The sequence below is a fragment of the Saccopteryx leptura genome, chromosome 12 (genome assembly GCF_036850995.1).
Source record: "Saccopteryx leptura isolate mSacLep1 chromosome 12, mSacLep1_pri_phased_curated, whole genome shotgun sequence".
Classification (NCBI taxonomy): Eukaryota; Metazoa; Chordata; class Mammalia; order Chiroptera; family Emballonuridae; genus Saccopteryx; species Saccopteryx leptura.
The window spans coordinates 20,011,212-20,033,005 of NC_089514.1; the positions used below are offsets into that span (position 1 = coordinate 20,011,212).

Here is a 21,794-nt window from a genome sequence, read left to right on the forward strand (position 1 = left end):
CAACTCTGGAATATCTACTACCTGGAAGGAGCTTGTTCACATATCTATCACCCCAACTTTTATGGCTATTACCCAAAGAATGGGTCCTAAAATCACCTAGGTCTGATAGCCAACATGGCATGTATTCATGAGTCCCACAAGACTATAGCCAACAGAGAAGCTTTTAAACAGACACAGGAGCACCCCCCAAAATGCCCATCTCACAGTTTCTTTATAAAGGGGGTCTGACTGCATACTTTCCCAGCTGCTACCTAAGGGTCCAACTTTTAGTCAGTGTACATCTAGGGGCTAACTCTAATCCTCACCTTAGGGACACTGACAGGTCTTGGCACATACTCAACTACTGGGAGCCACTAACAACAAAGACTGTAGTTGGGAGAAGAGGTTGTTTTATCCAGAGTGCCCAAACCAATGAAGAGAGTCAAGAAAAATGAAAACAAACAAATGAATAAGGGAATATATTCCAAGTAAAAGAAGGCAAATCCTCTGAAATTAATCTTAATGGAATGAAAATAAGTCATTTACCTCAGAATATTCAAAATATAGGTCATAAAAATGATCACTGAGATCAGGAGAGTAATACGTGAACAGCGAATTTAACCCAAGATATATAAAATATTAAAACATATCAAACAGCAATCATAGAGCTGAAGAATAAAATAACTGAAATTCAATAGAGGAGTTTAACAGTCAACTAGATCAAATGGAAGAAAGGGTCAGTGAAATTCATCCAATCAGAGAAACAAAAAGAAAAAATATGAAAAAATGTAAAGATAGCTTAAAGGACTTATGTGACATCATCAAGCAGACCATCATACACATTATAGGGGTCCCAAAAGGATAAGAGAGAAGAAAAGGGCCCAAAAGCTTATTTGAAGAAATAATAGCTGAAAACTATGCTAATTTGGGGAAAGAAACAGATATCTAAATCCAGAAAACTCAAAGACTACCGAAGAGATGGGCTCAAAGAGAGACACACCAAGGTTCACCATAATTAAATTGTCAAAAATAAAGAGAGGATCTTTAAAGCAACAAATGGAAAGCAACGTGTTACCTATAAGAGAAACTCATTAAGATTATGAGTCAATTTTTCACCAGCAACTTTGCATATTGGTAGAAAGTAGGATGATATATTTGAAGGGCAGTAGGGAAAAACCGTCAACCAAGAATACTCTACCCAGTAAAGTTGTTCTTAAGAAGAATAGTTTTGTAGACAAACAAAAGCTGAAGAATTCTTTACCACTAGTTTGACCTTAAAAGCAAGGTTAAAGGGAGTTCCTTAAGCGGAAATGAAAGGATGGTAACTAGTAATATGAAAACTTATGAAAATATAAACTTCACATGTAAAGGTAAATATATAATTAAAATCGGAATACTCTAATACTCTAATAGTGGTAGGTAAATAACTTTTAACTCTAGTGTAAAGGTTAAAAGACAAAAGTGTTAAAAATATAACAACAATAATGGCTACACAATACAAAAAATTATTTAATTTGTAATATCAAAGACATAAATTGAGGGAGAGCAGTGTAAAAATGTAGAGCTTTTGTACAAATTAGACGTTAAGAGTTTATTAGCTTAAAATACACTATTATAAGATGTTTTATGTAAGACTCATGGTAACCATAAAACACAAATGAATAATAGATAAGCAATAGATAAAGAGAAGGGAATCAAACATACTTCTGTGAAAATCATCAATTTACCAAGAAAGAAAATAATAAACGACAAAATAGACAGAAAACAGTAAGATGATAATAGTACTCCCATTTATATCAATAACTACTTTTAATGTAAATGGACTAAAATTCAATAAGAAGACAGAGAGTGGCTGAATGCTTAAAACAAATAAGACCTACATGCTGTGTACAAGAAAATCACTTCAGTTTTAGGGAAATGCAGACTGAAATGGAAAGGATAGAAAATATATTCCATGCCAATGGAAACCAGAGGAAAACAGAGTTAGGCATATCAGAAAAAATGAACTTTAACCAAAAACTATAATTAGAGACAAAGAAAGTCATTATAAAATAATAAGGTGGTCCATTCATCAAGAGGATGTAACAACTATAAATATTTATGTGCCTAGCATAGGAACACCTAGATTTATAAAGCAAATATTAACACATGTAAAAGGAGACATAGAAAAAATTACAATAATAGCAGGAGACTTTAATAACCACTTTCAACAATTGATAGATCATCCAGACAGAAAATCAATAAGGAAACACTAGACTTAAACTAAACATTACGCCATATAAAGTTAATAGACATGTACAGAGCGTTCCATCCAACAGCAATAGAATTTACATTCTTCTCAAGCATACATAGAACATTCCCCAGGATAGGTCATATATGAGGCCACAAAACTAGTCTTAGCAAATTTAGAAAGATTAAAATCATCCCAAACATTTTTTCCAACTACTATGACATGAAGAATGAGAAATCAATTACAAGAAGAACACTTAAACATTTACAATTATGTGGGGTAATTTAACAATATTCTCCTGCATAAGCAATGGGTCAAAGAAGAAATCAAAACAGAAAATCAAAAATATTGAGATAAATGGAATGGAAAAACAACATACTAAAATTTATGGGATGCAGCAAAAGCAGTTCTGAAAAGGAAGTTTATAGTGATAAATGCTTATAAAAAACAGTTATGGTGTACAGCTAGGGAATATAGTCAATAATATTGTAATATGTATGGTTTCTGATGGGTACCAAACTTAGTGGTGTGATCACTTTCTAAGCTATATAAATGTCTAATCACTCTGTTGTACATCTGAAACAAATGCAATACTGTATGTCAACTGTAATTGGAAAATCAATTCATTAAAAAAAGAAAGCTCTCATATAAACAAACTAACTTCATGCCTCAAGAAATTAGGCTAAGAAGAGTAAACTAAACCCAAGGTGGTGGAAGGAAGGAAATAAAGGTCAGAGTAGAAATAAATAAAATAGGTACTAAAAGCACAATACAAAAAAATCAATGAAACTGAGAGGAGATTTTATAAAAAGATAAACAAAATTGATAAACCTTAACTAGACCAAGAAAAAAAAAAGAAGCCTCAATTAATAAAATAAAAAATAAAAGCGCATAACAACTGATAGCATAAAAATACTAATAATCAACTACTATGAAGAAGTATATGCTAACAAGTTAGATCAGGGGTCCCCAAACTATGGGCCGCGGGCCGCATGTGGCCCCCTGAGGCCATTTATCCGGCCCCCACAGCACTTCCGGAAGGGGCACCTCTTTCATTGGTGGTCAGTGAGAGGAGCATAGTTCTCATTGAAATACTGGTCAGTTTGTTGATTTAAATTTACTTGTTCTTTATTTTAAATATTGGATTTGTTTCCGTTTTGGTTTTTTACTTTAAAATAAGATATGTGCAGTGTGCATAGGGATTTGTTCATAGTTTTTTTTTATAGTCCGGCCCTCCAACGGTCTGAGGGACAGTGAACTGGCCCCCTGTGTAAAAAGTTTGGGGAACCCTGAGTTAGATAATCTAGAAGGAATGAATAAATTCATAGAAATGTAAGATCTGCCAAAACTGAATCATGAAATTTAAAAAATCTGAACAACCAATTATTAGTAAGGAAAATGAATTGGTAATCATAGACCTCCCAACAAAAAAAAGTCCAGAATCATATGACTTCACTGGTGAATTCTACCAAATATTAAATGGAAAATATCCCATGTTCATGGCTCAGAAGAGTTAATATTATTAAAGCATTCATATTACCTAAAGTGACCTATAGATTCAGCACAATCCCTATCAACAGGCACTTTTTCATAGAAATAGAAAAATAATCCTGATACTTACATGAAACCGCAAAAGACCCCAAATATTCAAAGCAAACTTGAAAAAGAAGAAAATTGCTGGAGACATCACACCGTCCGATTTCAAATTATACTACGATAGTCAACACAGTGTGACATGGACATCAAAAACAGATACACGGCCTGACCAGGTGGTGGCGCAGTGGATAGAGCATCGAACTGGGATACAGAGGACCCAGGTTCGAGACCCTGAGGTCGCTAGCTTGAGCATGGGCTCATCTGGATTGAGCAAAATCCCACCAGCTTGAACCCAAGGTCGCTGGCTCCAGCAAGGGGTTACTCGGTCTGCTGAAGGCCTGCGGTCAAGGCACATATGAGAAAGCAATCAATGAACAACTAAGGTGTTGCAACACGCAGTGAAAAACTAATGATTGATGCTTCTCATCTCTCTCCATTCCTGCCTGTGTGTCCCTGTCTATCCCTCTCTCTGACTCACTCTCTGTCTCTGTAAAAACAACAACAACAACAAAAACCAGATACACAGATCAATGAAACAGAATCTTTTCTATTCTCAGAAATAGGAAATTTCTAAACCTAGAAATAAACCCATGCATATATGGCCAATAAATTTTCAACAAAGGAATCAGGAATATACAATGTAGAAAGAATAGTCTTTTTAATAAATAGTGTTGGTAAAACTAGTTAGCCTTTTGCAAAAGAATGAAGCTGGACCCCTCTCTTATATCATAAACAAAAATAAATTCAAAATTGATTAAAGATGTAAATATAAGATTTGAAATCATAAGATTCTTAGAAGGAAACATGGGGGTAAGCTCCTTGAGTTAAGTCTTGGTAGTGATTTTTGGATTTGATACCAAAAGTAAAGGCAACAAAAGCAAAAATATAATATATATAAGTGGAACCACATCAAACTAAAAAGCTTCTGCACAACAAAGACAATCCTTAACAAAATGAAAAGGCAATGACGGAATGGGAGTAAATATCTGCAAATTATGTAACCAATAAGGGGTTAATATCTAAAACATACCAGGAATTTATACAACTCAATAGCCTAAAACATAAGTAAATAAACCAGTTAAAACGGGAAAAGTATTAGAATCTAAAATCCAAATAGATGTTTTTTCCAAAGAAGACATAAACGGCCAACAGTACGTGAAAAGATGCTCAACAGCAATTATTATCAGGGAAATGCAAATCAGAAGCACAATCGGATCTTCTCTCACATAGTGTGAGGATGTGCATTATCAAAGAGAAAAGAAATAAGTGCTAGTGAGAATGTGGAGAAAGGGAACACGTGTACTTTTGGTGGGCAGGTGAACTAGTACAGCCACTATGGAAAACAGTAGGAGATTCTTGAAAAAAAGTAAAAATAGAATTAACATGTGACTCAGCAATCCCACTCCTGGGTAATATCCAAGGAAAACAAAATCACTATCCCAAAGTGCTATCTCCACTCCCATGTTTATTGTAGCATTATCCACATAGTGAAGGAATGGAAACAGCCTGTGTTCATTGACAGGTGAATGGATAATGAAAATGTGATATATTTATATAGAAACATATAGCTATGGAGACATTTAGATATATGAATATTATTCATCCTTTAAAAAGGAAATCTCATCATTTGCAATGACATATCTTGTCATTTGCAACATCTTGGAAGGCATTATTCTAAGTCAAATAAGCCAGACAGAGAAAGAAAAATATACTGCATGGTCTCCTTGATGTGAAATCAAAAGAAAAGACAAAAGAAAAAACAGTAGTTGAATTCATACAAACAAAGAGTAGAATGGTGGTCACCAGGGGCTGAGGGGGGTTAGGGAGGAAGGATGTGGTGGATGTGGTGATGGTGGAGGTGGTGTTGTTGTTGTTGTTGGTGGTGGTGGTGATGGAGGTGGTGGTGATGGTGGTGATGGTGGTGATGGAGGTAATGGTGATAGAGGTGGTGGTGGTGATGGTGGAGGTGATGGTGGTGGTGGAGGTGATGGTGGTCGTGGTGGAGGTGGTGGTGGAGGAGATGGTGGAGGTGGAGGTGGAGGTGGAGGTGATGGTGGAGGTGGTGATGGTAGTGGTGGTGGTGGTGATGGTGGGTTTGGTGGTGGTGGTGGTGGTGGTGGAGGTGATGGTGGTCGTGGTGGTGGTGGTGCTGATGGTGGAGGTGATGGTGGAGGTGATGGTGGGGGGTGGTGATGGTAGAAGTGGTGGTGGTGATGGTGGAGGTGATGGCGGGGGGGAGGTGGTGGTAGAGGTGGTGATGGTGATGGTGGAGGTGATGGTGGTGGTGGAGGTGATAGTGGAGGTAGAGGTGGTGCTGATGGTGGTGCTGATGGTGGAGGTGATGGTGGGGGGTGGTGATGGTAGAAGTGGTGGTGATGATGGTGGAGGTGATGGTGGGGGGGAGGTGGTGATAGAGGTGGTGGTGGTGATGGTGGAGGTGATGGTGGTGGTGGAGGTGATGGTGGTCATGGTGGAGGTGGTGGTGGAGGAGATGGTGGAGGTGGTGGTGGTGGTGGTGGTGATGGTGGTGGTGGAGGTGATGGTGATAGAGGTGGTGGTGGTGATGGTGGAGGTGATGGTGGTGGTGGTGGTGATGGTGGTGATGGTGGTGGTGGAGGTGATGGTGATAGAGGTGGTGGTGGTGATGGTGGAGGTGATGGTGGTGGTGGTGGTGATGGTGGTGATGGTGGTGGTGGAGGTGATGGTGATAGAGGTGGTGGTGGTGATGGTGGAGGTGATGGTGGTGGTGGAGGTGATGGTGGTTGTGGTGGAGGTGGTGGTGGAGGAGATGGTGGAGGTGGAGGTGATGGTGGAGGTGGTGATGGTGGTAGTGGTGATGGTGGGTTTGGTGGTGGTGGTGATGGTGGTGGTGGAGGTGATGGTGGTGGTGGTGGTGGTGGTGGTGGTGGTGGAGGTGGTGGAGGTGGTGGTAGAGGTGATGGTGGAGGTAGTGGTAGAGGTGATTGATGGTGGAGGTAGTGGTAGAGGTGATGGTGGAGGTAGTGGTAGAGGTGATGGTGGAGGTAGAGGTGGAGGTAGAGGTGGTGGTGATGGTGGTGGTGATGGTGGAGGTGATGGTGGGGGGGTGGTAGAGGTGGTGATGGTGATGGTGGAGGTGATGGTGGTGGTGGAGGTGATGGTGGTCGTGGTGGAGGTGGTGGTGGAGGAGATGGTGGAAGTGGAGGTGGAGGTGGAGGTGATGGTGGAGGTGGTGGTGGTGGTGGTGGTGGTGGCGATGATGGTTTTGGTGGTTGTGATGGTGGTGGTAGTATGTAAAGATAGGAAGAGTTTGGTATAAAGGTTTTAAACTTTTATTTATAAGATGAATACGGTTTGAATATCTAACATAACATGGTGACTATAGTTGATAATACTGTGTTGTATGATTGAAATTTAATAAGAGGAGAACTTCAGTGTTCTCACAGAAAAATAAAGTAAATTACGTGAGCTGATAAATGTATTAAATTAACTTAGTGGTAAAAACTCATTTCACAATGTGTGTGTGTGCGTGCGTGTGTGAGCGCACACACATATCACAATTCATTGCATTGTACATTTTAAATATATTACAACTTTATTTGTAAATTATACCTTAATAAAGCTAAAAATTATTTTTAAAGCTTCTCTCCCCATGATGTAACATAATCCTACAGAAAAATATTTAGAGAAACTTTCTTTGAGTTATTTCTTTTTCAATGTTTCAATGTTCACTAGTTGCGTTAGTATAGGAAGCATTTCTCTTCCCAAGGGTTATGTTATTTACTGTGTTCTGCCAGTAACATGATTAAGGAGAGTGCACTGTGGATTCTCTACGTGGGCAAACGTTATTGCATATCACATGAGACTATGGAAACTTCTCTTACTTAAGGCTTAGCTTCTTTTTTTGAATTGTAAATGCAATGTTGTGCTTTCTAGTACATGAGATTTTTTTCAAAAGACAAAAATATTCATGCATACATTCCTGGTGTTGACCCCTGCTCTTTTGTACTTTTAGGTATTTTTTTGTTTAGTGTTGTTTTGTTTTTTACCTCATTTCCTAGAAGGGCATTTATACAGGCTTCTGATGCATCACAGATGGCTGTGAGATCATGTCCTCCTTCTAGAGCCAACACCACGTGTCCACCAGCCAATGTCATCAACTGCTTCGTCAAATGACCAAAGCCTACCATGACACAAACAAACATTTCACAATATTAAACAAACAGAATGTCCACTCGATCTAATATTAATTGAGCATTTATTCTGAGCTCAAAGTCCTTTCTCAGCACTTCCCTTTGCTAACTCATTTACTACACACAATAATTTGATCCATTTACAAAGGAGGGGACCAAAACTCAAGATCAGGGGTCCCCAAACTGCAGCCCCCTGAGGTCATTTATCCAGCCCCCGCCGCACTGCCGGAAGGGGCACCTCTTTCATTGGTGGTCAGTGAGAGGAGCACTGTATGTGGCGGCCCTCCAAAGGTCTGAGGGACAGTGAACTGGCCCCCTGTGTAAAAAGTTTGGGGACCCCTGCTCAAGATCCTAACAGCTATGAAGTATCACAGCCAAGATTTGCACCAGTCTGGCTGTCACCATGGCATAGCACATTCACAACACGTTATCCATGTACCTGGATGAAAAAGTTAGGACATGGCCAATGTTAAAAAGGCAAATAATGCCATTTGCTTGGCCTTTGTTTCCGTCTCCATCATCTGCCTTTGTTATAAAGGAAGTTTTCTATCTATCACCTCAAAGTACATTACATTTCTATAGACATTCTTTTATTATGAAATAGTCAGTAAATGTCAAAAATCAACATCTATATATGTTATAAAATATAATCATATGACAAACATCTGTTCACTCACCTTCTAAATTAAGGAAAATATTATGAGCAATAATTTTGAAGTACCCATGTGCTTCTCTCTAATAACATCCCTTCTCCTCTTGATGGGAAACCAGGATCTTGAGTTTATGTTTATGATTTCTTTGTTTTCCTTTTTTAAAATTTATCTTGCGGCCCTGGCCAGTTGGCTCAGTGGTAGAGCATCAGCCTGGCATGCAGAAGTCCTGGGTTCGATTCCCAGCCAGGGCACATAGGAGAGGCACCCATCTACTTCTCCACCCCCCCTCTCCTTCCTCTCTGTCTTTCTCTTCCCCTTCCGCAGCCGAGGCTCCATTGGAGCAAAAGATGGCTCGGGCACTGGGGATGGCTCCTTGGCCTCTGCCCCAGGTGCTAGAGTGGCTCTGGTCATGACAGAGCGACGCCCCAGATGGGCAGAGCATCGCCCCCTGGTGGGCGTGCCAGGTGGATCCCGGTAGGGCGCATGCGGGAGTCTGACTGCCTCCCCATTTCCAGCTTCAGAAAAAAAAAAATTATCTTGCAAACACTTCAGTGTGTTGATTCTATTCTCTTAGCTATATATTTTGATAGAAGTCAAAATAGTCACTTTCTAATTACACTACGTTTCTAAATAGCAAAAATATTCTAAAAGTGATTTAAAAATTAGGTAAAACTGCTTTCAAGTATTGTAATATTTCTTACTTCCTGTGGATTTCATTTTGATACCAAAAAAATCTTTTCCATAAGCCACTTAGGAATGAGGTTGACCACACTAAACTCGACCTTCTTATTCGGTCACGATGAAAAGAATAGTAAGCTTATGGAAAATGTGTAATGCAAACTTCTGATCCCTAAAGCTTAGAAATGTTCTTGGGCTAAGTCAAGGTTAATAGCACATAGTAATTAGTTCCACTCTAGAAGATAAAAAAACAAACAACACTCATAAAACTCATAGGCAAATGTTTCTTCTAATCATATTGCTAAATATTTTGGACAAATTTTCCGACAATCTAAACCAGTGATAACTTCTAAATGATATAATAATGAATCAAGCTAGCACACCACTCTTTCCTTACTGAAGGCTCCTAGCAATTGAGAATTCAATTATCTAAAATTACTACCAAGCAGATCAAATCACATGGATTTGTAAAAAACAAAAACAAAAAAGAAACCAAATGAATAAACAAACAAACAAAAAATGGAAAGAGAAAGTCCCAAATCTGATTTAAGTTCACCTTTTCCTCTGGAATTAAATAAAGTCCCATAAAATATCAAATTTAGATGGGAGAGTAAAAAGTGGAAGGAAGGAATGGAATGAAGTTAATCTTTGATCTCTATCCAAATTCCTCTTTCTTTTACCTCCAGGGTTTATTTCCATTCACATGTTACCCATGTGATTTCTGGAGCCAGAGACTGAGGCAGCTGAACTTTGAGTTATGCCTGCACAAAGATGCAAGTGAAGTCAAGAAGTGATATTTCTACATGGTTCGTACCCTCTCTTCCAATCAAAGTAAAGAAGTCAAGAATAATTTTTAGTAACCTAAGTTCTGTGTCCATTATTACAATATGTATGTGTATGGATAGATATGAATAGAAAAGTCAAGGGTGACTACCAATTTCGATGTGTGTGTGTTTTTTTTTCAGGATAGGTGAGATAAAAGTTTTAGTAGTGTGTGTCTGTGTGTATGAGTTTGATTAGCGATCATGCAACAACTTTTAATAGGCATAATTGCAAGTTTCATTCAATAGTGTTTACTTCTAGCTTCACAAAAGGCACAAAAGCTCATCCTACTTGTCACAAAAAGAACTTAACCTACACAGTAGAAAAACTGTAGCAGAGACCATAGCAAGCAAAATATTCCTCAAGAGGGCCGACACATCCTCAATGTGAGGGCTGATGAAAAACAAGTGATCAAGTGAGAAATCATGTCTGTACACCTGTAATATCTTGGGCTCAAGCAATCACCAGACATGAGAAAGGGACTGGATCCTTGAGTCCAGACACACCTGTAGCTTCCGCACTTCTTTTGGGAGGGGCTTACAGAGCGGAAGGAGGAGCCTGACTTCCTGGGGAAACGAGATGGGCGGGCTCAGGTTAGTGACTGGAGCCGGCACAGAGTCACTTAAAATCAGCCTCAGTAGTTACAGCTACTACCTGCATTGACTATGACAGAATGCTCTAAGAAGTCCTTTTTCAAAGTGAGCTTTAATGGCACCTTAAACTCTTTTAAGGAAAGCTAGAAGGAGGCGTTGACAAAGTGCTTCCATAACAACTACTGTTGCTGCTACGCTCAAGAATCTCTGTAGCCTGGTTGTTCGAAAAAAAAAAACAATAACTTAATATGATTTAATTTAATCAACATTAAATTAAAAATGAAGGAAGCTATATTTGTAACAAATCATTTCTTTTGATGACCAAACACAGCAGAACTAGTAACTACTAAGACTGAGACACCATTAAGAAAGAGAAATGGAAGAGAGTATTTTTAGTTAAAAATCTTATGTTCGGTTCCACTGATATACTAGAAGTGAATTTAAATTTTTCAATCTAAAAAAAATCATATTAAATAAGTTGTAAATACGGTAGTAGTTTAAATTAACAAATTCAATTTGAATTTCTGATGTTCTATGAGGGCTTATTTCTCTCTAAGAAGTCATATTGTGTCAACAATTTTACTCGTTCAGAAAAATTATTTGAAAAATTGTTTGTAAAGTAGATCCAAGGAGACTCAAAGGTTACTTTACACAGGTATTTAAAAACTAAGACACAAAAGGACTCCTTTGCCTGACCAGGCGGTGGCACAGTGGATAGCACGTCAGACTGGGATGAGGAGGACCCAGTTTCGAAACCCCAAGATCTCCGACTTGAGCGCACCAGCTCATCTGGCTTGAGTATAGGCTCACCAGTTTGAGTGAGGGGTCACTGGCTTGAGCATGGGATCGTAGACATGACCCCATGGTCGCTGGCTTGAGCCCAAAGATCGCTGGCTAGAGCAAGGGACCACTCGTTCTGCTGTAATCTCCCCCCCCCCCCCAGTCAAGGCACATTTGAGAAAGCAATCAATGAACAACTAAGGAGCTGGAAGAAGAATTGATGTTTCTCATCTCTTTCCCTTCCCTTCTATCTGTTCCTATCTGTTCTCTCTCTCTTTCTCTCTCTCTCTCTCTGTCAAAAGAAAAAAAGGATTCCTTCTTCAAAATAGCACCTCTCAAATAATTTTCTATATTTCCCAAATTGTTCTCAGAGAAGAGTGGTAGTGAAAGAAAACAACTTAAACTAATTTTATTTTAATTTCCATTTAAAAACTATTATAAAGGCCCTGGCCAGGTGGCTTAGCGAATAAAGCATTATCTCGATGTATGATACTAAGGTTGCGAGTTTGATCCCCAGTTAGCACTTGTTAGAGAAGCAATCAATGAGTATAACATTAAATGGAAAAATTAGGTGAAACAATGAGTTGATGCTTCTCTCTTTCATCTCCTTTTCTTCTCCTGTCTCTTCCTTCCTCTCTGTCTCTCTCTCTCAAATCAATAAAAAAATTAAAATAAAAAACTATTTAAAAAACCCAAATTAGCACAAATATTCATTGTATAAAATAATAGAAAAAATAGTATAATATATAATAAATATATATTGTTATATACTATATATTATCTAATATTTAATAAAAAATAAAATAGTAATAAAATTATATATATATATATATATAAAATAAATCCGTAGTCCTATCTACTAGAAATAGTCAATTCCACTTTTTTGGTATTTCAGAGTTGTTGTTTTTATGTATTTTTAAAATAAAACAGGATCATATTGTAATTTTTTTAAAAACTGACATTTACAAAAGCCAATAGAGTATAAAACATTCTTCGTGCCCTCTGTAATATCATTTTAATATATTAATATGTCAACAATTCTCTATTTTAAGGTATTTAAGTTGTTACTAGGTTTTCTGTTTTAAATTTAAGATCACAAATAATATTCTCTTGATGGTTGAAGTGCCCATGCATACTAGCACTTATCTGGTTCTACTGGTATTATGTATTATTTTACAATGGAAAGAGGCCTGCTCTTTATATTGCTAGCTTTTTTTTTTTTTAACCAGAGTATGAGACAGAACATAGAACAGTCTAGCAGAAACAGACAAAATGGACACAAAGTACAGTCAAAACAGTACAAACTTCATTCTTTTAAAAACAATACGTGTTCAGCAATGCCTGCTGTGGATAACTCAAGCATTCTCACACAAGTTCAGAGAAATGAGTGGTACTCCAAAAAAGTCTGTTACTGTTATAAAATTGCAAATAGTATACCAGCACTCTCTCTGGAGGTCAAAACTGAGAGAATTCTGCTCTAGGTTGAAGACAGACAACCTACAATTAATTACTATTGCTATTTTGCCATTCTGTAATAGATCCGACTCTCGAATCAGGAGTCAACTCTCTAATAAAGGTATCTGGGTCATGATCCATTGGGTTAATAAAGAAATAGTAACACCAAGTGATATATTAGACAACTCATTTTATTTCTGCTTGTAAATGTCCTAACCTTGCTTATGTCAGTCTCCCATCCACTACTAGCGTTCTTCTGTGTCTGGTAAGGAAAAGCTTCAAGGAGAAAAAGTAATAATGATAGCAGAGAATCCCCAACCCCATTCAGCGGAGGTAGTGGTGTGAAAGTCAGCAGTAGCAAGTCTCTTTTGAAATATTGACACCTAATATTATTGATTTATATCATTTTTTTTGTTACTTCCTGATATGGCTAAAAAGCCTCAATAACAGTTTATGCCTTTTTAACAGGTTAGTTTCATTTGCGTCTGAAATGTTTGTGAAGTCCGCATTGCAGATTTATTAGAGTAGGATCAAAGGAGTCACACACTTCGGCCCCGTTTTTAACTTGAGTTTGTTTTTGCACATCTTCTGACATATTTTCTAGAGTTATGTCCAGAAAGGATCACTGAAGAATACACATACTGTTACGCATAACTACACAAACTAGCATTTTCCACTCTAACCCCCTTTGTCATTAAGTTACCACATTGCTCTTTAGGAAAATGCAATCAAACTCAAGTTGAGAGAAAAGTTTAGTAGCATGTGGCTGTCTCCTGTATTGCGAGGCTCTCCCGCAGGACTTCAAAGCAGGGTCTGATTGTTGCAGATGGGCAGAATGCTTTCCACAGAAATACCTTTTTAAGACTCATGGTGCTGTAATTCATATGGTAGGCACTTGTGATTCATTCCTGATGATGTTGGGATCATTTAACTCACAGAACCATTGTCGCTACCATAAAATCCTTTCATCTGTAGCCAAAAAGGTTTATTTCATGCAAATGAAAATTTTTCATTAAAGTATCACCTTAATAATGGGCAAAGATATATATATTTCTGGTCATGTTTAAAATGTAAATTTATGAACATATTCTGAAGATTCATTTCATGTTATGATCTTTATTTATTTGATGTCCCAGGACTCTTTCCAAGTTCATTGAAGCCGGAAATCAATTTTAGAAGAAATATGGAGATTATTATCATTAAATCTTTCAGTTGGCTTATTCCAAGCGGCCCTATAAATACTGCATGTTTCAAAGAAGGCATTTTCAACCATAGTAAAAATCCTTTTACTCCTGTAGTCAGTAATACTCTAGGAGGTAAGTTTATATTCTCAGTACCTTTTGAGAACAAATGAATAATAGGTTTGTGTCCTAAACAAAGCTTGAAACAACAGAATATTCCAATACCATTATTTCTGAAAAAAATAAAATTAGAAAACATTTATCCTTAGGAATTTCCAAGGGTAAAATGACAAGAAAAGTTGTCTGGTATTTTGACCACCCATCCACCCATCCATCTATCCTTCTATCCATCCATCCTTCTACAAATCAACAATTAGTTACTACTTACCATGTACTATACAGATTTACAAATAAATCTGATACTTAAGACAGATATATGAACCTGTTTTCTCACCTGTCAATATAACTAAGGATTATTTAGTCCACCTCATAGATTTGAAATGAATAGCTAACCATAAAAAGTCATCTCAAAAATAAAAAAGCATCATACATTGAACTGAGATTGGCACATAACTGGTACTTAGATTCTATATTTTTTAATAAACATTTTAATGATAGAATTTTAAATCTAGAAATAAATTTCCATTTATCTATTCCAACCTTTCATTTTTAGAATGATGGAACTAAGACCCGGAATGTGAATTACCCAGGTTAACAGTTAACGACAGAATTCAGGTGAGAATCCAAAGCTCTCAGTGAGTGCGTTTTCCACCAATCAGCCAACTCGTAGATAAGAATATTGCTCATATTTTCCGACATGATTTTCTGTTCAAAAAGAAATTTAGAAAGAGTTCCTAGACACCAAGTGGCTTTTACAAATCATTGCTCTGGTGTATTAAGTGTAAACAAAGCAGAAACATGTGAATTTAAATTTCCCTTGATAAGCACAAATATAAAAACAGAGAGAAAAAAACAACCCTAGAAAATGCTTTTGACAATGTAGGAGTATTCCTTCCCAGACTTCAGCAAAATAGTTTTTGCCAAACCCTAACTGCAATTTGATTTGCCAAACACTAGTTTTGACTGCTGTTCTCAATAATGCATCAAATACATGGACCTATTCTCTCATTGATGCTCAGGCATAATTGGCCAAGTAAGATGGCACAAGAGTAGGACAGACTCGTGCTGAGCAATGACGATCCCATTACAGTAGTTTGCGCTACTCAAATTCAACCAAGATGTAGTGGGCACGCGCCCTAGTAATAGCTAGGGAAATACAAGGATGAATAAGGTATAGTTCCTGCCTTCAATGAACTAAAATATAAGGAGCATGTACACAGATGACTATAATTTAACATAGAGAAAGATAACTATTATAAAATAAACACACTTTATAGAGCTTTTATAAGGCTTAATAGAGGGATGTTTACTTGATTCCATTTCAATTGGAGAGTATGGTAGGTAGAATTCTCAGAATAACCTGAGATGTTTCCTGCCTTTGTATAATCCCCTCGCCTTTGAATGTGAGTGCAACCTGTGAATAACATATACTCTGGGGATATAGGAAAGGGACTTTTCAGTGGACTTTGAGTAAAATAAAAGAGAAATTTGGGGCAGTGTTAGAAGAGAGATAATCTAATCACACAAGACCTTTCAAAACAAGGAGTATTCTTCAGCCGGTCATACAAAAAGAAATTAGAGAGATTTGAAGCATAAGAAAAATTTGACACAGCATTGCTGGTGTGAAGATGGAAGGGAGCCATGTGTGCAAGAATTCTGGCAGCTCCTGGCCAGCAAGGAGAAGGGGATCTCCATCCTAAAACTGCACGGTACAGAATTCTGGCCAGCCACCTGAATGAGCTCAGAAGATTCTTCCTCCAAACCTCCAGATTAAGGACCCAGCCTGGCTGATATCTGGACGGCAGCCTTGGGGGACCCGAAAGCAGAGAATGCAATGGTGTTTGCCAAAATTTATAATGGGCCGTGTTTTAAGTGCCAAGTTTTCACACATCTCTGAGTGCAACACAGGTCTATCATAATTCCACTTTTTGAGGTAAAGTTAGTTAGATGTAAGGAATAACAATGGTAATGACAACAATTAGTGAGTCTAAGGTATTTGTCCTGGGCTAAGCCCTAGGGCTCTATTCAGATGTTTCATTCAATCCTCACACCAAATTCATGAGGTAGCCACAGGGAATAGCCTACTTTCTACAGAGGAGCAAAGAGAAGATGACTTTCTGATCCATCGCACAGCTAGAAATTAGGAACAGCAGGACTTCACTCAGGCTGCCTGATTTAGAGTCTGAGGTCTTAACCACTGATCACAATGGCTGTTGTAAAAAATGAGACGAGCTCACATAATATCTTTTAAAATCCACACACATAAAGTATGTTTACTTTTCACTAAGAATGAGATGATCTAACCAATGCATGTCACCATGTGCCCAAAGAGTTCGTCTGTTCTCACTATTATCTATCCATTTCCCCCACTAAGTGCCAAGTGCCAATATGCTGATGAGTAAGACAAAACCTCAGCAGTCTGTTGGATCTGGGGGAGGTGGGTTGTTAAAATAAGGTTGTGATGAGTTTTCAGTTGTGATGAGACACTTCACATAGAGTCACTGCTGCTAGCTTCTCTATTACCCTGAACTGAAGCCAAAATCTACGGGTCACTTTGTTTAAAAGAACATGAGAACTCCACTCCTGGATGAACTTGATTTTATGTAGATTAGGTGACCTTTCTCAAGCAGAGATTTCTAGAACTGTGAACTCTTCTAAAAAAACAACAACAAGGGCTCCATTAAAGATATATGATCATGGGCCATATCAGGTTGGACCATGCAAGGTGTTTCTAATTCCTCGTGCTCATGGAATTCTGGGAAGGTCTTATATGGCTGAAAGACTGTACCAGTTAAAAGACTGTGCGCCTGGGGATGGGCAAGCATGCTAGCAAAAACTAGAAGCTTACTAGCATAGAATAGTGAGCTCAAACGCCAGCCACAAAACCACTTGTCATTGGTTTCTCACACTTTTCAGGATTAAATACAGTCTTCAAGATACGGTCTGTCTCTTCAGCCCCATCTTTTGACATACCCCCACACTCACTCTTCCCTTGACTTAGACTTAACTATTTATACAATCTGATGAACACTGAACTCAAATAGAACCCCCAATTCTGATTTTCTGCTGACCGGATATCCTGTCTACCTCCAGCTAACTCCTACTCATTCTCTAAATTCAGCCTTAGCAACATCCTGAGCCCCCTGGGCACTGCAGACTTGTTTGCTCATATCCCCTTCACATCTATTTCTCTCTATCTAGTCCTAAATTGTGAGTTCACCCTACCAGGCTGCAACCTGCTAGCAGAGAGGGACCCCATCTTGTCTGACTTTTGTGTAGCCACTGCCTAGTACAGTGCTGGGGATTCTCAATATGTTAATAAAATGACTGATACATACATAATAGAGAGTCCTGACGTTGACTTTATGGACCTGGCCAAATGCGTGACAACAACTAAAGTAATATGAAAATTACTGAAAGGTAGGCTCTGTGCTAAACACTTTATAACCTATTTCATGTTCACACATATACACACATGCATAAAAGAGGTATTACCATTATTCTTATTTATTTTAGAGATGATAAAACAAACACAGGAAGAGTAAGTACACTGTCCAAGATAAAGCAGCACAGGGATGATTTAAACTCTTTCATTCTGGAGTCCGTGTTCTTAAACCACCACACTCAATTTTTCTTGACTCAGGGCCCATAGTGATACTGGATAGCAAGTTTTGGAGAAAAACAAAGGAAAGCAAGGTCCTGAAAAATGTTATGTATATTTTTATGATACACCTTCTGTAGAATATTTATTTTTCTCTCTTACGGAATGTTTTTTAATAAGTACAGTGGCCACTATAAGTAAAAAAATCTTTTTCAAAGACTGGTGAGTACCAGAGTTTGGGGAAGAAATTCACATCCAAAGAAATATAAAGGCCAAAGAGAAAAGTCAAATCCTTCTTTGTCACAGACTATTTGTTACACGGCTCTATAACATTCGTAAGAAATTTCATTTAGTTTTATATAAAGTGGAGCTAGAACACATTATTTTCAAGAGGACTCAATAAAATAATTGTGGTTGATCCATTCAAAAGATTTGTTAATTTCAAGTACACATTTCTATGATACAAGATCTGTAAATGGCACTGTGTGCCCACCACTCAAAGTCAAATCATTAACCAATGTCCCTCAATAAATTTAATTAAACAAAAGATGTTTGTTGAGAAGCTACTATGTGACAGGGAATGTAATGGTCAACGAGGATATACTTTTGTGCACAATAAAGACAGTCCCTACCTGTATATCACTTATAACCTAATGTTAGAGAGAGCTAACATCACTAGGCACCATCCTATGTATTTGAAATACATTATCTCATTTAATCATTACATAGCTGCCAAAGTAGGAGACTAAGTTACAAAGAAATTGACTTGCTCAAACCACATAGTCAACGGCAAACTGTAATAAGAAATTGGTTGGTAGGCTCCAGGACCTGCCCTTGAATCCACCCATCTGTTTATAAATCCAAATAATGCTGAAGCACTAGTTTAATTAATGTATTAGTGTTATAGTCACAGCACCAATTTTGTCTGAATAATACTCATCAAATCCAAATGAATATAACCCATTCTTCTTTCTCATGCTTTAACTTACATTCATAAAAACTAATTTTCAGAAAAAGAAATAGCCACTTTGATTTTTCAAATACTGTCAATTGGAAGGAAACATATTACCCCTACCCCCCAAAAATCCTACCTAGCTCCTCCCCAAACTAACCCTTGGAACTAAGTGTTCATTTCAACTCCAGTATGGTATTAATCCATGACTGCACTCCCTAATTAAGCTCAGATAATAATGGTCATGGTAACACTTGTAGGGACCATTTTCAAAAACATTTTCCAGGCCCTGGCCAGTTGGCTCAGCGGTAGAGCGTCGGCCTGGTGTGTGGGGGACCCGGGTTTGATTCTGGGCCAGGGCACATAGGAGAAGCGCCCATTTGCTTCTCCACCCCCCCCCCTCCTTCCTCTCTGTCTCTCTCTTCCCCTCCCGCAGCCAAGGCTCCATTGGAGCAAAGATGGCCCGGGCGCTGGGGATGGCTCCTTGGCCTCTGCCCCAGGTGCTGGAGTGGCTCTGATTGTGACAGAGCGACGCCCTGGAGGGGCAGAGCATCGCCCCCTGTTGGGCAGAGCGTAGCCCCTGGTGGGCGTGCTGGGTGGATCCCGGTCGGGCGCATGCGGGAGTCTGTCTGACTGTCTCTCCCCGTTTCCAGCTTCAGAAAAATACAAAAAAACCCCACAAAAAACAAAAAACATTTTCTACTGGTTTGTATTACTTGTCCCTATGGTTACTTCATGACTTCTATTTAAAGAATTGATATTTCCAACTAACTACCTGACACATAGCACCCAAAGTTATTCGGCCTATTCTTTAAAAACAAGCAACACAAAAGCCTTCCCCCTTTAATAAACCTCCATGTGCACACTCCTTACAACAATGCCTGTAAACAAGACATAATATATAAACAAGACAAATGATGATTTGTCTTCAAAGTGCTGACAAATAGCAGCTAAATTTTAAAGGTTTGTTGAATGGTAGAAAAAATAAATTCATCTTTTCTAAAGAAAATAAGGATATATGTCTCATTGCCAAAACATTCCTTGGAATTTCATTTCCCAAATGACCTAGGTTTTTAATTTCAAGACAAAATACCTGATTTTTAAAAGATAAGTATTTACCCTCAGGGAAAAACTGATGATTTCTTATTTTTCTCTGCCATAAAAGAAGGTTCAGGAACCCTCTAAATTATAGGTTGCAAGCAACCATTTAATTTAGATTAAATTAGACAGCAATTGTATGTTAAATAAATATGAAATGGCTCTGAATGTATTTGTTAAAGATTAAGAATTCTGTAATACTTGGCTTCTATTACACATTTGTTATTGCTGATTTTAAAAGTAAATCACCATTTAACTGAAATACTTAGAGGACATTTACAAAGGAAAGTATAACATTTAGCAAAACCCATGAGAATCTAATAAGCCCAATAGGGTAGCTCTTAAAAAATATCCCATTCTCCAACATTGTGGCAAAAAATCTGCAGTGAAAATATGGCCAGGATCCTATACAATTATAAACTTTTTAAAATTTTTATTTATTGGCCCTGGCCGGTTGGCTCAGCGGTAGAGCGTCGGCCTGGCGTGCGGGGGACCCGGGTTCAATTCCCGGCCAGGGCACATAGGAGAAGCGCCCATTTGCTTCTCCACCCCCCCCCTCCTTCCTCTCTGTCTCTCTCTTCCCCTCCCGCAGCCAAGGCTCCATTGGAGCAAAGATGGCCCGGGTGCTGGGGATGGCTCCTTGGCCTCTGCCCCAGGCGCTAGAGTGGCTCTGGTCGCCGCAGAGCGATGCCCTGGAGGGGCAGAGCATCACCCCCTGGTGGGCAGAGCGTCGCCCCTGGTGGGCGTGCCAGGTGGATCCCGGTCGGGCACATGCGGGAGTCTGTCTGACTATCTCCCCCCGTTTCCAGCTTCAGAAAAATACAAAAAAAAAAAAAATTATTTATTGATTTTAGAGATGAGGAGAGAGAGAGAGAGAGAGAGAGAGAGACCATCGATATGTTATTCCACTTGTTTATGCATTCACTGGTTGATTATTGTGTGTGCCCTGTCTGGGGATTGAATCCACACTTTGGTATATCAGGACAATGCTCTAACCACCTGAGCTATCTGACCAAGCTATAATCTTTACAAATGTCATAATTTAACTTGCCAATATAGACCCCAAAAGGACTTAATTTTAAATATTGTTCATCAAAGTGGTTTTGGTCTACTTTATGCTATTCCCATCTGCCATTTAAAAAAATGGAATTAATTAAAGGTAGGTAAAAACAGGAACTCTACATATCTATCAAATACTTTTATTTATTTATTTATTTATTTTTATTTTTTTGTATTTTTCTGAAGTTGGAAACGGGGAGGCAGTCAGACAAACTCCCGCATGCGCCCAACCGGGATCCACCCGGCATGCCCACCAGAGGGCGATGCTCTGCCCATCTGGGGTGTTGCTCTGTTGCAACCAGAGCCATTCTAGCACCTGAGGCAGAGGCCACAGAGCCATCCTCAGCGCCCAGGCCAACTTTGCTCCAATGGAGCCTTGGCTGCGGGAGGGGAAGAGAGAAACAGAGAGGAAGGAGGGGGGGTAGAGAAGCAGATGGGCGCTTCTCCTGTGTGCCCTGGCCGGGAATCAAACCCAGGTTTCCTGCATGCCAGGCCGATGCTTTACCACTGAGCCAACCAGCCAGGGCTCAAACACTTTAATATAACTATTATTCTTCTGGAAAAAATTAAAATATTCCAGAGTAAATTTTATTGTGGTTTTTATCCTTCATTTTTCTCCTGCTTTTCTTCCTTTCTTTCTTTTAATTTGTAATTGATTGCTGAGACAGAAAGAGAGAGAGAAGAGATGGGGGGAGTATTCATTTGTTTTTCCACTTAATTGTGCATTCATTGGTTACTTCCTATATATGCCCTGACCAGAGACAAAACCCACAAACTTGATATTTCGGGATGATTCTCTATCCAACTGAGCCAACTGGCCAGGGC

At 38.6% G+C, this 21,794-nt stretch overlaps 1 protein-coding gene across 2 annotated transcripts in view; it reads right to left on the reverse strand.

Annotated features, from left to right (window-relative positions):
• The window catches only part of HDAC9 (histone deacetylase 9), a 1,019,027-nt gene that overhangs the window by 136,707 nt on the left and 860,526 nt on the right, over positions 1-21,794 (reverse strand). For both annotated transcript variants that reach the window (XM_066354134.1, XM_066354133.1), the window contains exon 24: positions 7,834-7,967. In XM_066354134.1, the coding sequence (XP_066210231.1) occupies positions 7,834-7,967 (134 nt within the window). The remainder of the gene's footprint in view (positions 1-7,833; positions 7,968-21,794) is intronic.